Source organism: Camelus bactrianus, chromosome 1 (genome assembly GCF_048773025.1).
Source record: "Camelus bactrianus isolate YW-2024 breed Bactrian camel chromosome 1, ASM4877302v1, whole genome shotgun sequence".
Taxonomy (NCBI): Eukaryota; Metazoa; Chordata; class Mammalia; order Artiodactyla; family Camelidae; genus Camelus; species Camelus bactrianus.
In genome coordinates this window covers 57,373,142-57,392,742 of record NC_133539.1, presented here as the reverse complement: position 1 = coordinate 57,392,742, position 19,601 = coordinate 57,373,142, and the positions used below count along the sequence as shown (strand labels likewise).

Sequence of the window (19,601 nt, the reverse complement as noted above, 5' to 3'; positions counted from 1 at the left end):
TGGCAAGTTAATTACATAGGGAGTAAAAATGTTTGGGCAGAATATTCATTGGGGAGGGAAGGGTTTGGAGTTGTATTCCCTGATTATCATCTCAACTCCACCTTCCCAAAGGGAGGAGGGATTTTTGTCTTTATTTAGTCTGGATCTGAAGTGTCATGGTGTCAGTGCATGATGGGTACTTCTGATCTGCAAGGCTAATTTTATTGAAATGAGGGCATAATGAGCAAAAGGTTACATTTGGACACTGGAAATTCCTGCCTTTTCTCACCTTTCCTTGTTTGTCTCCAGGCCACTCATCACCCCCAAAGGTCTGATTCCTTATCAGCCCAAAGGTTTCTGCTTTTCGTTCTCTGACCAGGGACCCCTGGTGCTTATATGATGTGTGGTTTCCTGCATTTGGCTTGTGCCCCTCCTTTCTGCCCAATTCCTGCCTTTGGTCTGTGTCCCCCTTTCTCTGCTCATATCTAGCTATCTGCCTGCTCTAACATTATCAGATGAAGCTTAGTTGAGAGTGAGGACTTTTGTGACTTCTCAGTAGTAACAAGCCCCTGACCCCCCTCAAAAGGTGTCAGTGGAAGCTATGTGAAGAGCTATAATGAGGTATCCCTCGCCTTCCAGCCAGGGTGGAATCAACAGAGGTCTAGTAGCAAACCTAAATTTCCACCCCCCGCCCAGCTGAAATGAGATCCTTCCTCTCTTTTCCCCTCCACCTTCTGTCCCACTCCCCCACCACCTACATACACAGCATGTCAAGGGATGCTGAGTGTACAACCTGAACTTCCACCCCAAGCTGAGATTAATAAGGTGGTGCCCCCACATCCATCAGATTGGTGTCAGAGGAGGACTGCTAAAACACAAGATTTAAATAAGATTCTGAGTCTTACAGTGTACAAAATGTCCAGGTTTCCAGTGAAAACCATTTGTCACACCAAGAACCAGGGAGATCTCATACTAAGTGAGACCATTAACAAATGCCAAGGAAGCGATGACACACATATCAAATTGTCTGACAAGAATTTTAAAGCAACCACCGTAAAATGTTTTCAACAAGTAATTACAAAAAATATAAAGCTCAGTAAAGAAATAGGAAGCCTCAAGAAAAGAAATAAAGATATAAAGAAGAATCAAATAAAAATTTTAGAACTAAAAAATATGATGACCAAAAGAAAAGAACTCAGTGGATAGGATCAATAGCAAAATGGAGAGGACAGAAGGAAGAATCTGTGAACTTGAACTGTAGAAACTACCCAATCTCAACAACAAAGGGAAAAACGCTTGGGAAAAAATGAACAGAAACTTAGGGACATATGGCCAAAAAAATATCTAACATTTGTGTCATTGGAGTCCCAGAGGCAGAGAGTAAGAGAGAAGGCTGAAAAATGTTTTTTTTAAATGACTAAAAATTTCCAAAATTTGGCCAAAAAAATCATCAACGTACAGATTGAAAAAGCTGAGCAAACCTCAAATGTGTTAAAACTAGAGAAATTCTTATCAAGACACATGATAGTCTTTTGAAAACTAAAGACAAAGTCTTAATAGCATTCAGCGAGAAATGACACGGTACCGATTGGGAAAAAAGCAATCCAAATGACAGTGTATTTCTCATCAGACACCAGGAGGAAAGTAGAGGAAGGTAACAAAGCATTTTTCAAGTGCTAAAAGTTAACCCAGAATTTTGTATCTATTGAAAATATTTTCAGATCTGAAGCGGAATCTATGACACTCTCAGATGAAAGAAAACTAAGAGAATTTGTCACCAAAAGACCTACCTTAAAAGAATGGCTAAAGGAAGCTCTCTATTTCCAGAAAGGAAATAATAAAAGAAGGATCCATGGAACAACAAGAAGGAAGAAAGAACACAGAAAGATAAAAATATGGGTAAATACAATACATTTTCTTTCTCTTCCTGAGTTTTCTAAATTGTTTGATGGTTAAAGCAAAAATTATAATACACTTCAGTGTAGTTCTCAATGAATACAGAGAAAATATTGAACACAATAACACAGCTATAAATGGGGGAGAGTAAATGGATATAAAGCAAGTCTACAATTCACTCAAAATGTCAAGATCCATTGACTTTGATTATATATATAAATACATATATTTATATACATATATAAAGTGATTACTGGGAGAAATCAGTTTAAAAAGCTATGCAAAGAGATGTGCTCAAAAATTGTAGGTAAGTTAAAACAGAATTCTGAAAAATATTCTAGCAATCCATAGGAAGGCAAGTAAAAGAAAACTGAAAAACAAACATAAAACATGCTGACATCCTCATTTCAGGCTTCCAGTCTCCAGAACTATGAGAAAATATTTTGTTGTTTATAAGTCACCAAGTCTATGGTATTTTGTTACAGCAGCCTGAATAACTAAAATACCTACACTTCAGCTATATGTCTTCTTGCCTTAGAAACTGGTCCAATCCAAGTCACACCCTCTAGAAATTTTCCTACATGTTCTGAGTCTGGAAGATAATGAGATACTCACGACACTATTGAACCAAGAGAAACACTCTTGCTTTGCCCTTGCACGTGAAATGATACAAGAGAGGAGACTCTGTAAGTCCTTGCCGTCAGGGTTGTCACTGACATAACCCAGGATTTGCATGCCACCAAAGAAAGGGGCAGTGAAGATGTGATCCTTTAAATTGGTCCCATTTTAGTAAGAAATGAGGTAGAATCCTGATATGCATTTATTTACCAATTCGTATGCAAAAGATTGTCTAATATATAATAAAAATTACACTTAAGGACACCAATGAGTCACTTTAATGCCATTTTATTAACATGAGAACTACAGGTAAGAGTAAAGTTCCCCCTACAATAAAAGAATTCTTTCCATGTAGGATTCTGAGTGTATTAAAAATAAAATTTTCATTATATTATGCGTGCTATCATAATAGTGATTAAACCTAAACAGAAAGGGAAGGGGAGAAAAGCAATTAAAGTGAAAATGAGGAGAGAGAATTAGGGAAAGAGACAATGAGAAAATGCAAAAAGAAGACAGGAGCACAAATTCACCCTTGACTAGACCTGCGTCCTCAACCCTACATCATAGCAGCTGGCTATAAGCAAATCCTCCACACATTTTTCCTGTTTGTTGCTGCTGATTTGGGGAAGATTTTGTTTAAATAAGAAGAGGGGTAGAATTGATGGGATCAAAGAAAAAAAAGTAACATCTAGAGAAATCCTCAGAATCCCTAAGAGCTGCTCTAAAAACCATGCACTCAAAGACCCCAGTGGCAGCCCCGGAGTGCTTGCTTAGATGTGCTCTGACCCCCACCCCAAACCAAGCAGGAGATTGTTGCCCCAGAGCTCCTTTTGGTAACTTTTCCCTGGCAAAGTACTCACTCCTTTCCCCATCTAATCAAAGCCTATTTCTACTGTAAAATAGATACATAAGATTCCCAGGCTTAGTGCTTATCTGTCTTCCTTCCTTGCTTGGTGTTTATTACACAGGCAGTCAGCAGGTATTGCCATGTGAGAAGTGGGAGAACAACCTACTTTGGAATTTGGAAGTTACAGGTTTGTGTTTTTACATACTCAATTAACTTAGTCTCGTTCAGGCATTCACTGTTTAGTTTTACCACCTTTACATTGGCTTTCTGATGTTTTAACCTAGACCTCTGTAGGTATTTTGATTTTGCTTCCATTCCCATCCGTGTAAGCTATTTCTACTAATTCTTTGGGTCAATGCGGAGAAATAAGTCTTTTTCAGATTTCCTTGTTAATTTCAGCCTCTTATTAAAACTTTCTCACTGAAGCCACCTGAATTCAAGTCCACCTTCCTTGGATTACACCCGTTGTTCTCAATTCCAGCAGCATTGTAGGAACACCTAGGGAGCTTTTAAGAGATACCAGTGCCTAGAATCTATACACACCAATTTCGTCAGCATCTCTAGGAGTAGGATAATATTTTTAGAGTTCCCCAGGGGATTCTTATGTGAAGCCACTAGACTAAACAGTTGAGAACCACTGAACTTCGAACACAAAATCCTCTTAATTGGCAGCTCCTTTATTCTGAGCACATTAGACTCAGTCAGCACCACTTGTATCCCACACTGCTGATCGAGTACATTTTCCAGCTGTTTCTTTTTTTGCAAATCACTTCCACTCATGTGAAAAGTACACATTTTTTTGTTTATTGCTTTTTTCTTCCAGTTTTATTGAGATATAATTGACATACAGCACTATATGTTTCAAGTGTACAGCATAATGATTTGACTTACATCTATCATGAAATAATTATCATAGTAAGTTCAGTAAACATCCATTATCTCAAATAAATACAAAATTAGAGGAATAGAAAAAAATTTTTTTCTTGTCATGAGGACTCTAAGGATTTACTCTTTTAAAAATTTTCATATATAACATAGAGCAGTGTTAATTATAATTATCATAATATACATTCCACCCCTGAGAAGCACAAAATTTATTCAGTCTCAGTAGATTGTTTTTGGCAGTTCACAAATTTGGTTTGTGTAAATTTCATTTTTTCTTATAACTTCTGCAATTTCAAGGGATAAACTGCTCTTCATTATTTGTGCAAACTTACTAAAATAATCAGATGACATCTTTTTTTTTCTTTTTTATTAAAGTATAGTCAGTTTACAATGTGTTAATTTCTGGTATACAGCATAGTGATTCAGTTATACATAAATATATATTTCTTTTCACATTCTTTTTCATTATAGGCTATTACAAGGTAATGAATATAGTTCCTTGTGCTATACAGTAGAACCTAACTGTTTCAGGTGACATCTTTGAATGTACATTAATTGTTGTTGAGTTTCCTTTACTTCTGTGTTCAGCAATATTAGGCCAAACAAAAAACCACTTCTAGCACAGTACATTTTCCTTAAAATTCTGGATGTTATATAAAAAATACATCTTTTAAAATTTATGATAAACTGGTAAAATCAGAGAATTTATTGTTAGACAGAAACGTCAAATAATCAAAGGATTAAGTAAAGGAGTAAGTGAAGCATTAGAACCAAAGTTTTCCATAGTGATGTATGCTGATCTCTGGTGGTCTAGAGTGTGGATTTTAATGGATTATATGTTCTGGGGAATGGGAATCTGGGGTTCCTAGCAGAATGGGAGATAAGCTCTAAAATCCCCTGTATAGGGGGAAGGTATAGCTCAGTGGTAGAGTCTGTGCTTAGCATGGACGAGGTCCTGGGTTCAATCCCCTGGACCTCCATTAGAATGAATAAATAAACCTAATTACTACCCTCCTCAAATCCCCTCTATAATGCCAAAACCCAAAAGGGTATCCCCTGCAATAAGTAAAGCAGAGAAATCTCTGATCTGAAGATTGAGATGGTGAGTATGGAAGCTGTCCAAATATGGCTCTGGGTGTCTAACATCACTCTACTACTTCAATATTTTAAAGAAAAGCCAACCCAGAGACTATGTTTAAAATAGGCCAGGGGAGGGGGCCAGCATATAGCCCAGTGGTAGAGTGCATGCTTAGCATGCATGAGGTCATGGGTTCAATCTCCAGTACCTCTATTAAATTAAAAAAATAATAAATAAATACATAAACCAAATTACCTCCCCCCCAGGACATACAAACAAAAAAACCAACCAAACAAAAAATAAATAAATAAAATAGGTCACAATTTGTACGTCTCCCAGATAACTAGCAAAACTATGTGTGAAAATTTTTTCAAGGTCTTCAATGGAGACCTCCAAGAATTACAACAGATATAATTCCAAGGAACTCAAGTTCAGACACAAAAAACAGGTGGGAAATACTTCAGGTGTATTAGCATTAATTATTATGGTAACTATTAGCATAAAATATTAAATATTTTTGAGAAGTAATCTTTTCTTTCCTATTTTCTAAGAGTTTTTTAAATTAGAAATTTATATTGAATGTTTGAAATAAACTGTAAATTTTAAGTTATCTTCTATCTTTTTAGTAGGATGACACAAACCATTCCTTTCAATTTCTCCCTAATTATTTTTCTCACTTTCTCTCTTCACTTAATAAAAATAGAATAACTTTGTGAGAGATATTTCTTTAGCTTATTCTTTTCCCATTAAAATGCTGGATTTAGATTGGGAACAATATTAGAATATTTATATATCATTTTCTCTGAATAGTACTTCTTACGTTGGGGTACTGTTCTAAGCACTTTACACAAATTGACAACTTAGTGTTCATAATAACCAAATAGGTTGTTACTATTATTACTTTCATCATGTAGATGAGGAAAAGGATGAACAAAGGGTTTAGCAAGATCACACAGCTAGTAAGTCTTCAAAACCAGACTGACTGGCTTTAGAGCTGCACTCTTGACCCTCCTGCTACACTGCATCTCATAAAGTTCTTCCATGACTACAGGCTAAAAGATCCCTTTTATTTCTTTAAGAGCAGTCTGTTCTTTTCTGCCTGAGCATTAGTACAACTTAAAATTATCAAATAATTAACTAGTTTAATGTCTGTCTCCTTCTTTAGGCTCTTTCTCTTTGATAGCCAGAGCCATTTCATGCCATTTCCCTGCCATACACCCAGTGCCTAGCACACAGTAGATGCTCAATAAATAGTCAAATGACTGCATAAAAGGTAACTAAGAAAAATGATTCCTTCATGGAGTAATGTCTCCATCTTGTGGAATTTTAGAACATTGTTCAAAAATTTTTTTTAAACAAGGTAGGTTTTCACAGGAGAGTTGATTCTCCTGTTTCCCAGACTTCATAGTTTCTTTTTTGGACTGGTCCTTTTGAGATTTTTAGTTGTATAGAAAAGCACCACCTCTTCAGGGCAGGCCTCTAGCTTACTAGATTTGCTTGGTGAAACGAATTGTGCAACTAGGTAATAAACCGGCATCCGTTTAAATCCAGAGTTCATTTCATTCTCCCTTGCCAAAAGATAGAGCACAGATCCATTAATGAGCTCTTGGCTCAGAATGATCACTCAGGCACATCCAGAACCCCTTCTAAGTACCCTTTTACTACGGAGAGGTGTATCGGCCAGCAGTCCCCAAGACTCCATCACATATTCTTCACAGTGCGTGATGGCTAAAGTAGAATTTGGGTACAAAAACAGACTCTGCCCTATCATCATACACCAGGAGAGTAAATTACGCTTCATTCGAAATCCTAAATTTTACTTGTATAATATTTTGCACGTATATCCTGTAGTAATTGTTTTAAAAATACCAATATGTTAAAAACAGCTCCTTCTCTATTCTACTATCGGAAGCTCATTTTATGAAGTTAGCATTACCTTGCTATTCAAACCAGAAATGGACAAAAAGGAAAAACCTTAAGCCAGTCTGATTATAGTTGGAGATTACATATGCTGAGTCTGTTTTATTCCCCCTTTTATTTTAGGTCTAACTCTGTTTCTCTTACACTAACCAATAATTAAAACGGGAGGCCGGAGGTCTGAGACACCAAAGAGAGCCGCTCCTTCCCCACGACTCTATGGTCCTCGGGTTACTCTCGCCACTGAGAACTCTGTGATTCCGGGGCGGGCTGGGAGGCGGGAGTTTGAAAACTGTGGCGGGTAGATGGCGGCCGCATCTGTCAGCAGGCCCGTTTTCTCCCGAACAGGAGGACCCTGGGACTGTATCTTTCCCTGAAGGGCCGAAAAGATTTCGCGATGAATCTAACGCGCTGGAGTGGGAAACGGCGACGTTCAACATCGGGCTCAGACTCCTTTTCGGGGAGCGGCGGTGACAGCAGTGACAGCCTCCTGCTCCCCTCGGGGCCGGTGCTCAGCCCGCCCCCGGGCCTGGGACGCAGCCTGAAGGACCGCGGCCGCTGGCCAGCTAGAGCTGCAGGTACTCCCAGGTGCTCCGTGGGCGGCGGGCGAGGCGGGCAGCTCAGCCCGGCCGCTTGTCGGGGTGTGCCCGCACCGCGCGGGGCTGGCTCGCTTGCATGACCACTCGGCTTCTACTCCCCTTCTCAGTTTGTGACTCGTGTCTGGTGCGGCAGGTCACTTTCCGTTGACAGGGGAGAGCTTTCAGCCCGTATTCAGCGACCGCCTGGTACTAATATTAAAGGAGTTTCTGGGGCTTTCGACCTTAATTTACAGAAACAACGTACTAGTTAGGCAAATCGCATCACCTGTAGGGGATTTACTTCTAATAGTGCCCAGTACTTCTTATGTTGATTGTGCTTTCTGTCAGGATGTACTTTAAATAAGCCTCTTTCCAACATAAATGGATTCCAAAACACAGTGGAAAACTAGTTACTGAAGTCTTAACATTGGAACTAAATTCAACTATCAATTCCTTTTTTCTTTTTTTCCTAAAAGGAGAATGCAAGCAAATATTTCCTGACGATCACACAGACAAGCTGCTATTAGCAAACTGGGGACTTCCTACAGCGGTTCTGGAGAAATATCACAGTTTTGGTGTACAAAAGATGTTTGAATGGCAGGCAGAGTGCCTTTTGCTTGGACGAGTCCTGGAAGGGAAGAATTTAGTCTATTCAGGTATTCAAATTTGTGCAGATTTAGTTCCCTACTATTTTTAAGGCATTATAAATGTAAAGAATATTGAAGTAAAGTAGGTGAGACAGTGCTTTGTAACTAGAGAAAGTCTTAAAATAGATGAAGAGTTTCATCATATATATACTTTTTTTTAAGGATTAGGTAAAAATTCCTTTAATGAAGTTGCATAATTCTAGCTTTCACAAATCAAAAGAATTCAATTTTAGTTTTTGCATTGTCCAAGAAAGAATTGTCAGTATTATCTCACTGACTTCTTTAATGATAAAATATTCTCAAAGAAGTTCTGTTAATATTGTTAGGAAAAGCTTTCAATGGTTCCAATCATTCTAAATGCCATCAGATATATACTTACGTAAATTCCATTCAGGCAGGGGGAAGGCAAAAACCTGACAATTTAAAGAGAGCTACGTGCCAGCCATTCTTCTCAACAAACAAATGTCTCAGAGTGAGTGTGCAGTGGGAGATGTAAATCTGCTGTACCTCTAGTTGATCTCAGTTGCTTTTCAGTGTGTGAATATTGTATATTATATATTATATGCTTATAAATTGACCAGTTTATACAGAATTGTATACACAAAACCATATGTAATATACTTTGTAAAAGATTTATATGGGCTTTCAAGGGCAACTTTGACATGTAAGTTTTAACCATCTGTGCTCAGTATACTGATTTTAGAGTCTAATCACTTGGTAAGGTGCACTTCCTTTGTATCAGTTTTTCCAGAAATTGTGAGTCATCCAGATATTTCATTATGGGTGCCAGTAAGAATTAGAGAATTCACTATCAGCTGATGTAAGTTCAGGCTGTTTACTGGTTGTGTAATCTGACAAATTATTTGGGAGAGAGGAGTGGGAGAGGAAAGAGAAGGGAGACAGAAGGGAAGTAGTGGGGGTGGGGGGAGAGAGAAAAAAGAGTGAGCTTAGAAAAGTTTTTTGGCCCACAGGAAAGACTCAGTAAATGCTAACTAGTGGCATTTAGTGGCAGTGGTAGAATGGCCTGACCAGTTCAGTTGCTTAAACAAAAACTTGGGTGTCATTCATAAATCTGGTCACCAACTCACAGTAAATAATCAGCCAAGTCCAGTGTCTGTTACTTCAAATATCTTGATTCTGACTACTACTCTCTCTTACTTCCATTACCTAGTTTACTGTTATCTTTCTTCTAGATGATGCAGTAGCTTTGTAACAAGTTTATCTTCTCTCTGCTTCTACTTTGCTTCTGCAACCAAAGTGGCCTCTATAAAGTACAAATATGATTTTGTCCCTCCTGTTCATAAAACTCACTAGTCACTCTACATTGCTTTCAGGATAAATTCTAAACTCCTTGCATGGTGGAATTATAAACCTCTTCTTCATGTGGCACTTTCATATCTCTTTTTTTCAGTCCTCCACTTGTACTTTATATTTCATACTTAATAAAGTACTCACTATCATCTGAATATACCAGGCTTCCCTCTAGGCCTTTGCATATGCTGTTTCTTCTGTTTGGCATTTCTTTCTTCTTCCCTTCTTTAAACTTCTGTTTCCTTTTCATAAACTTCCTTCCAACTCTTCTCCCTCAACTTCTATCATAGCTCCTATCACAGTATCTTAAAGCTGTTTATCTCCTTCCTCAAATCAGGGCTTTTAACCACTTAGTACTTAAAGGAAAGGATCCTTAGGTATAAGCTAGGTATTCAATAGTATTCATCATTTATTGATGATGAAAAGATTTGTTTAATACTCTGTTTTGAGTGCGAGATTATTTAGAAAGTTGGTTTAAAGTCAGGGGCTTTTCAGGGTATAAAGGTTTCAGATGCTAGTTGGGGCCTTAATGATAGGTTAGTCTTAGGCTATGTAATTACTGGATATGATCTAAAACATTTATTAATGCAGTGTATCAGATATTACATATTTTTGTGATAACCTTGTGGAATAACATGTTTTAGCTCCTACAAGTGCTGGGAAGACTCTTGTTGCTGAACTACTTATTTTGAAGCGGGTATTGGAAATGCGGAAGAAAGCTCTATTTATTTTACCCTTTGTCTCTGTGGCAAAAGAGAAGAAATACTATCTCCAGGTAATGTTCTTGTACTAAGTTTAATGGTGGAAGGCCTATTATTGGCAGCTTTGGCTTTACTCATTTGAAATAGAATTGTAAAAGCAAATGGAAAATAAAGTTTTTTTTATTGCATCTCAGTGTAGCTTTAACAGCTGACCATTTATGAGGAGAAACTTTTCTATTACCGCATAAAGGAGAAAGGATCATCAAATAAGGAGTAATTGGTGAAAACTGTATAAAAATTTATAAAACTTTTCCTTAGGAAATAGGGAGAATACTTTAATTAGCATATAAACGTGCAAATTAATAGTCAACATCTTAACTGAGTAGTAGGACCAGACTGAAGCATGGAAAGGATGTGTGTTTAAGGAAGCATATCCCATCCTAATTGAGAGCCATTTGAGAATGTTCGAGGATGAAGAATAAGATCCATCGGTGCTTATGTAAAGCTCCAGGCTTGTGGTCTGTTCTATTCTCCTGCAAAAGTGAATAACAGTTCATGTTTGTATGATACTCACTGGTCTTTAAGGCATTTTTACCAATGTAATGTTTCATTAAATAGAACACATTCTGATTCCTGCAGTGAAAAAATGTGCTTTTGGAATGGCAAGATTATTGTACTGGAAGTCTAAAAAATCTGAGTTCTAGTCCCAGTTTTGCCACCAACTATGTCTTCAGGCCAGATACATAATCTGCTGGGCCTCAAGTTTTTCATTGGTAAAATAAAACTATGGGGTTAACTACGGGTTAACTCAGTAAACATTCAGAAACGTTTTATTGAATGAACAGCTCTAAAATTCAGTGGTTCTATAAATCTTTTTAGTAGTTATTTCAGAGGCCAAAGAGCCAACAAAGCTGGTCCTACATGGTAACATCCTTTCAACTTAAAGCAAAGTAACAAAATGATGAAAGGATCCTTTTTATTGAGAATGTATGTTAGTTAAAACTGAAGTTAAAAGAAATTAACATCAAAGCCCCACTGCATTTGAAAATCTTTCTTCTGTTCTATAAAAAACTAATCTTTAGTGGGATAAGAATATTTCCCTCATGAAGGATAAATTTGTTTCTGAAAGTGTTATATTAATGTTAAAGAGCTAGTTCTTGCTGGTTTATTAGATTAAAAATGTTACTGCTTAAGGTAGTTTTTCTCTAATTTTAATTCTATAAAGAGCTGTTAGAACTCATTTGATTAAGTATGCTATTTTATTGGGAATAACTAACAGTAATCTGATAAGTGTCTTTGTATACTTATGTCTGTGTTCTGGGATGGAACCAATTTAAAATTCATGATTTTCAAGTGTTTTTACCTGTATTATTCCTTTTACTCAATTCAGAGTCTGTTTCAGGAAGTAGGAATAAAAGTGGATGGTTATATGGGCAGTACCTCTCCAACAAGGCCTTTCTCTTCTTTGGATATTGCTGTCTGCACAATTGAGAGAGCGAATGGTCTGATCAATCACCTCATAGAGGAAAATAAGATGGATCTATTAGGTAAGCAACTGAGAAAATAAGCGTATACTTTCTTTTGCTATTTTTTGATAGAATGGAGTGGCGCTTTGTGATTTCAGTATGTCTCATGTTTTATTCTGTTGTCTGTCATCTACTTCTGGAGGTGAGAATTGGCATCTGTAATGTCAGAGACTGTGTGAAAAAAGGTTTTACGTCTTACTGATGTATTGACTCTACTTCCTTGTGTTTTTGCACTTTACAAAACATAGAGGATATCTATATCGCTTGAGCCCTCAAGTCATTTCTTATTGCTTCTTTCCTGTCTAAAGTTTACCAGGTATAGAAGGAAGCATCTGCCATCTCTGCAATTAGTGTATGTATGTATTTATTATCATATTCTGGTAGTGGATCTAGATTAGGCTTGGACCCAGAGGCTGTCGTTTAGTAGGGAAATGGTAGGGACTACAGAAACTGGCACTGTATCTGAGCTTGGAATTTTTCTATCTTAATCCTTTTTTTTTTTTTTTTAATCACTTAGGAAAGCCTACTATGTAGAGGTAGCAACAGGAAGAGAATAACCATTGTGGCAGCAATAGAAGCTGCAAGAATATCAGTTAGCTACTCATTATGATCCTGGTAAACTTAAATGGTAAAGGTAAGGTAGGGGTGGGGATTGAAATCAAGCTTACTAAGACATGGGCTCTGCTCTGTAAAGCTTGGAGAGAGAAGTCACATTCATCAGTTTGTATCAGAATTTTCACATTAAATGTTGTATCAGATGAAGTGTTAACATCCAGTATACCTAGCGCAGTACCTGCCACACTAGGTAACTATATTTTTTTGAATGAATGAATGTTGAAATAACTCATCATACAATATGATTTGAAAATAGCTTACTGATGAGGAAAAGGAGCATCAATTATCATTAGGAAAAGTCGGAAAGAGCTTGATTTTTGTAGGGGGAACGTGAGTACACATGGAAACTATGATGTTATGAAAGTGTTTAAAGAAGGCATTGGTGGTTTTAATAAAATAAAAAAAAAAGTCTTGGTTGATAATAAATGTTCAGTAATTCTTGAGCATTATTCCAAGTGCATAGACTGGTTTAATTCTCCAAGTAGGGGAGAAGGGAATTATGATCACACTTACGTTTTATAATAGGGTGAGTCACTAGCCTACCATAATCAAACAAAAACATCCCTTAAAATAATTTCTTTTTTCTTAATCTGAAGCTGTTTTTGTAAGCAACTTGCTAACATCAGTATGGTTGCTTTGGCTATTTTCCTCATAGAAAAGTCAACCCACTGAATAATTGTCATAGATGTCTTTGATTCTCATTGTATGTGTATTTCTACAAGGTTGCCAATTAAGAAGTGCCTGAGTAATGAGAGGCAGAGTTAGCTAATCATTGATTTTTAGATCCAGAATACATTGTAGTAAGACCACTTGATACTTGAAATATCTTGGAAAATAATTGCCCATTAAGTGGAATCTAATTTTTGTTTTATGGTTAGAAATTTATGTCATCTGCAATGTATTGGAATGACAGCTACATACGGTATAAGGTATAAGGTACTGAGTCTTTTAAAATTCTTCTTGGAATTTGAAATTTTGTGAAACTTAGTATTTGGAAAATTTCTTTAGGAATGGTGGTTGTGGATGAATTGCATATGCTGGGAGACTCTCACCGAGGGTATCTGCTGGAACTTTTGCTGACCAAGATTTGCTATATTGCTCAGAAATCAGCATCTTGGTGAGTACCTGAAATAACTAAGTTCCTGAGATTCCAGATGATGTTGAAGAAGTGTTTTTCAACAGTGCATAGTAAGTAGGAGTTAAATTAAAAGAGAGTAATACTTATGTAGAATAAACTCATGTACAGCAGTTCATTTTTGTTCCAAAAGAAGTACTTAAGACTGAGAGTGATTTTAGATTATTTTGAAAGCATTCTTAAATTTCTGACTGCTCACACTTTTATGATAGGATTTTTAAAATCCAATTTTTCTATTTGTCAAATATATACACATCTTATTTAAGCACTCAAAGCTAAATATGAAAAGTAGCATTTCTTTATCCTTTACTTTGTAGAGGCAACTATTTTCAGCTCTTATGGCTTTTTAAAAAATGTACTTACAGTGATATCTCTAAATACAGCTTCTTGAGTTTTTAGTTTTACACATTATATATGGACTTCTTCCTATGAAAGATGATCTAGCTCTTTTTTATATTCTTTTCTCACCCCACCCGATCTCTTCCTCCACACCACCAGTCTCTGTCTTCTCATTATCTTCCCATTCTCCAAATATAGCTATGTCCTAATTTTGCTTAAATCAGTATTCAAGGTTACACTATTATAACTATGTAAATGCCATGGAATATATTATGATTAATTTTACTTTCTAAATAACTTTAGAATCATTTTCTCTGAAATTAGTAAGTATCTTTTTTGTTTGATGGCTTGGTTTTCTATGAGCTTATCACTGATTTATCCCACCTCTTCCCCACTTGTATAAATCTACCCAATATGTTCCAATGCATTTACTATTCTACCAAATTCATTTTCTTGAAGAAGTTTATCTTAAAGCTTTCTGAGTTGTTCTAATTTAGAAAGGTGGTTAATCTATATATGTGATGCACAACAGTTATCTTGGGATCTCTTTCTATCATTATCATTCATTCCCATTGCTTTTTGCTTGAGTCAGAGCCCACTTTTTTGTGATCACATGTCTTTTTCTTGATTTATCTCCTCATTTTAGTGGTGATATCTTCCAGGAAATTCCACTTTATTTCAATGTACAGGCTATTATGGATATACTTTTTTTGAAAATTAGCATGTCTAAAAATGCCACATAGTTATTTCATAGATTTTTCAGGTATAAGAGTCAAGATTTTAAGTGTTTTTCTTTCAGTTTTCAAGATATTACTTCATTTTTCTTGTTACTGTTGAGAAATTCAGTGCCATGCTGATCCTCATCCTTTGTATACATTTACAGGTTTTTCTCTGGGAGTTTTTAGGAGCTCTTTTTCTTCCTCACAAAATCTGAAATGCAGCTAGAGTTGTTTTTAAAGGGAAATTGATAGTATAAAGTGTATATATTATTAAAGAAAAGAGATTGAAAAATTAATGACTTACCCATCTCAAGAACTCAAAAGAAAAAGAATAGTAAAATAATACCACAGAAAGTAGAAGGAAAAAAAAAACAATAAAGACAAAAGCAAAAATTAATGAAAGAGGAAAGTCATTATCCAAAACATTAAAAATATTTTACAAATCAATGAGAAAAAAATACAGCCTAATATCAGTGGTCAAGGAACTTGAACAGGCATTCATAAGAGGGTATCTAAATGGTCCCAAAACATGAAATGGTGCTTAATCTCATTAGTAATCAAGGAAATGTAAGTTACCTCTTCAAAGAGATTTACCACACACTGTCCAAAAAGGCTAACATATTGACAACACTAAGTGGTGACAAAGATGTGGAACAATAAAACACACATGGGATGCCTACTCTCACCATCTGTATTCAGTATACTGTTGGAAGTCCTAGCTACAGCAATCAGACAAGAAAAAGAAATAAAAGGAATCCAAATTGGAAAGGAAGAAGTAAAACTGCCACTATTTATAGATGACCTGGTACTATACATAGAAAATTCTAAAGACAGCACCAAAAAACTACTAGAACTCATCAGTCAATTTGGTAAGGTTGCAAGATACAACATTAATATACAGAAATCTATTGCATTTCTATGCACTAACAATGAATTACTAGAAAGAGGAATTAAGAAAATCTCATTTATAATTGTGTCAAAAAGAATAAAAATCCTAGAAATAAATCTAACTAAGGAGGTAGAAGACTTGTACTTGGAAAACTATAAGATGCTGATGAAAGAAATTGAAGGCAACACAAACAGATGGAAAGATATACTGTGTTCATGGATTGGAAGAATTAATATTGTTAAAATGATCGTACTACCCAAGGCAATCTATAGATTCAGAGCAATCCCTATCAAAATACCAGTGGCATTTTTTCCAGAACTAGAACAAATAATTCTAAAATTTGTATGGAAACAAAAAAGATCCCAAATAGCCAAAGCAATCTTGAGAAAGAAGAACAAACCTGGAGGTATCCCACTCCCTGATTTCAAAGCTACAGTAATCAAAACAGTATGGTACTGTCACAGAAACAGACACATAGATCTATGGAAGAGATTAGAAAGCCCAGAAGTAAACCCACACTTACATGGGCAATTAATCTATGACAAAGGAGGCAAAAGTATACAATGGGGAAAAGACAGCCTTTTCAATAAACAGTGTTGGGAAAACTGGACTACTCTCACACCATGCTCACAAATAAATTTAAAATGGATTAAAGACTTAAATGTAAGATCTGAAACCATAAAACTTCTTGAAGAAAACATAAGCAGTACACTTTTTGATATCTGTCTTAATTTTTCAGTATGTCTCCTCAGGTAAGGGAAGCAAAAGCAAAAATAAATGTGACTACATAAAACTAAAAAGGTTTTGTACAGGAAAGGAAACTATCAACAGAACAAAAAGGCTGCGTACTAAATGAGTGAAGATATTTGCAAATGCTGTCTCCAATAAGGGATGATTAATCTAAGAAATGTGAAAAGCTCATGTAAATCAACATCAAAAAAAAAAAAAAACAATCTGATTAAAAAATGGGCAGAGGATCTAAATACATAAGACATTTTTCCAAGGAAGACATACAGATGGCCGATAGGCACGTGAAAAGTTGCTTAACATCGCTAATGATCAGGGAGATACAAATCAAAACTGTAATGAGGTATCACTTCACATCTGTTGGAATGGCTGTTATCAAACAGCAAATAACAAGTGTTGACAAAGGATGTGGAGAAAAAGGAACCTTTGTGCACTGTTGGTGGGAATTTCAGTTGGTTGCAGCCATGATGGAGATTCCTCAAAAAATTAAAAATAGAACTGCCATATGATCCAGCGATTCTACCCTTTGGATATTTATCTGAAGAAAACAAAAACACTAATTCAAAAAAGATATATGCTCCCCTAGGTTCATTGCAGCATTATTTATAATAATTAAGATATGGAAGCAACCTAAATGCCCATCAACAGATTCAGTAGATGAATGGATAAAGAAAATGTGTATTTATGTACAATGAAATATTATTCAGCCATGAGAAAGAAGGAAATCTTGCCATTTGCAACAGCGTGATCGAACCTAGAGGGAATTAGCTAAGTGAAAAAAGTGAGACAGAGAAAGACAAATACTATATGATTTCACTTATATGTAGAATCTAAAAAACAGAACAGATGGTTGCCAGAGGGTTAGGGGTGGGGGAAGGGAAGAAATAGATGAGGGAGATTAAGAGGTACAGATTTGCACTTGCAAATAAATGAATCATGGATGTGAAATGTACAGTGTGGGGAATATAGTCAATATGTATTATCTTTGTATGATGACATTGTAACTTGAGTTACAGTGATCATTTTGAAATGTATAGAAATATGAAATCACCATGCTGTATAAGAGAAAATAACATAGTGGTGTAGGTATTTATATTTCAAAAACAAACTCAGAAAAAGAGATCAGATTTGTGGTTACCAGAGGCAGGAGTGGGGGGAGGGACATTTGTATGAAGGCAGTCAAAAGGTACTAACTTCCAGTTATATGATAAATAAATGCTAGGCATATAGTGTACAACATGATACATATAATTAACACTGCTGTATATTATATATGAAAGTTGTTGAGAGTAAATCCTAAGAGTTCTTATCACAAGGAATTTTTTTTCTATTTTTTTAAATGTTGTATTTATATGAGATGATGGATGTTTTCTAAACATTGTGATCTTTTCATGGTGTATGTAAGTCAAATCATTATGGTGTACACTTTAAACTTATACAGTGATGTATGTCAATTATATCTCAATAAATGAAAAAAACACATAGATTGTGGAGATGGTACTTTGGTACAGTGTCTCTGGAAAACAGTTTGAGATTATTTAATAAAATTGAAAATAATCTGTGACCTAGCAATTTTACTCCTAGGTATATACCCTAGAGAAATGTATGCATTTATGTACCAAAGGGCATGACCAAGAATATTGTTAACACTATTTGTAAGTAATAACGTGTGTCTTTTAACATCATTTTCATTTGTTTTTCACAGCCAGGCAGATTTAGCCAGTTCTTTGGCTAGTGCTGTGCAGATTGTTGGCATGAGTGCTACTCTTCCTAATTTGGAACTTGTGGCTTCCTGGTTGAATGCTGAACTCTACCACACTGACTTTCGCCCTGTACCACTGTTGGAGTCAGTAAAAATCGGAAATTCCATTTATGACTCTTCAATGAAGCTTGTGAGGGAATTTCAACCCATGCTACAAGTGAAGGTAAGTCAATATTTTTATATAATTGATTGCATTTTCTAGCAAGTTGTTAACAGTTTTTGAATTAAGTAAATTAGATGGTGCAAAGTAATTGAATATGCATTACATATCCATTAGAAGGATTACTAATATTAAGCTAATCAGTTTCATCTTGAGGAATTGGTGGTGGTGATGAGAGAGGAAATGTAGTTGTGTCTTCAGTTTAAATATTATCACTTCTTGTAAGTGTTAAGTAATAAAAAATAATACAATTTTGTAAGATTTTTCTTTCTAACTGAGAAAATATTTTCTTATGGCTAAGTTTACACTAAATACTAATATGGAAAATTGACCTTTTGTTAAGTGATATAAAATAGTAGAATGGAAAGAAACATTTTTGGAGTCAGACAGACCTACCTCTGATACTTGATATGCCTATGATATTAGTTGAATCACATAACTTCTCTGAACGTAGTATCTTAATCTATAAAATGGAATAAAAGACTTACCTTTAGTATTCAAAGAATAAAATATGATTTTTAAAATTTGCCTAGCATCTAGAAAGTGCTTGATAAATGATAAATTTCCTCTCACTCCCCTAAATACACTTAAAGTTTTAGTTCACAGTATTTTTCTAAGCCTGATTCTTCTGTCCTGAGGTTAAAGAACTGACTCACCATCTGTGGAATGAGGCATCTATGTTTTTGCAGAGGTGTGCCTCTATGTACTGAAATAGTTAAGGGTAGGTTTAGAGCTGGGAATAGGACTAAATTCATGCGTTTCAGTACCCTCATAAGTATGCACTTGTAGCCTCTGCATGCCTGGCATGGAATCTTACTTAGTTCCTTTGCTCTGTATCCCAAATTTCACCTGACTGTGCCTTGGTTACCTCAATAAATATATATGTAAACACATTCATTTACTGTCCTGTTAATTTTTTTCTTTCATTACATTGTCTATGCCTTCACCTTATTTAAATCATTTTCAACTCTTCCTTGGATTACTGAAATAGCCCCACAATTGATCTCTCTGCTTCCTAGCTTGGTCCCCTTCAGTCTATACTTAAATCAAGACCTTGTGATCTATTTGAAATGAACACCATATCATGTAACCATTCTGCTCATAAATTTGTGATGGTTCCCTACTTCATTTAGAATGAAAGCCAACATGGTTAAAGTTGCCTATAAACCCCTCTATGATCTGCCCCACCCCCTTAGTGCTCCGACTTCACTTTCTGTATTCCGTCTTACTCCATGGCCTCTTTGCTATTCCA

The 19,601-nt window shown here is 35.8% G+C and overlaps 1 protein-coding gene across 9 annotated transcripts in view; it reads left to right on the top strand.

Annotated features, from left to right (window-relative positions):
- The window catches only part of POLQ (DNA polymerase theta), a 125,860-nt gene that overhangs the window by 26,446 nt on the left and 79,813 nt on the right, over window positions 1-19,601 (top strand). For 8 of the 9 annotated variants that reach the window (XR_006720407.2, XR_006720408.2, XM_074364326.1 and 5 more), the window contains 8 exons: window positions 1,701-1,878; window positions 3,462-3,527; window positions 7,569-7,798; window positions 8,275-8,454; window positions 10,401-10,531; window positions 11,848-12,004; window positions 13,607-13,715; window positions 18,133-18,352. Coding sequence is in view for 7 of the 9 variants with exons in the window: in XM_074364326.1 (XP_074220427.1) it covers window positions 7,618-7,798; window positions 8,275-8,454; window positions 10,401-10,531; window positions 11,848-12,004; window positions 13,607-13,715; window positions 18,133-18,352 (978 nt within the window). In the remaining 2 variants the exon portion in view is untranslated. The remainder of the gene's footprint in view (window positions 1-1,700; window positions 1,879-3,461; window positions 3,528-7,568; window positions 7,799-8,274; window positions 8,455-10,400; window positions 10,532-11,847; window positions 12,005-13,606; window positions 13,716-18,132; window positions 18,353-19,601) is intronic. The other variant, XM_045507232.2, reaches the window with a different exon arrangement.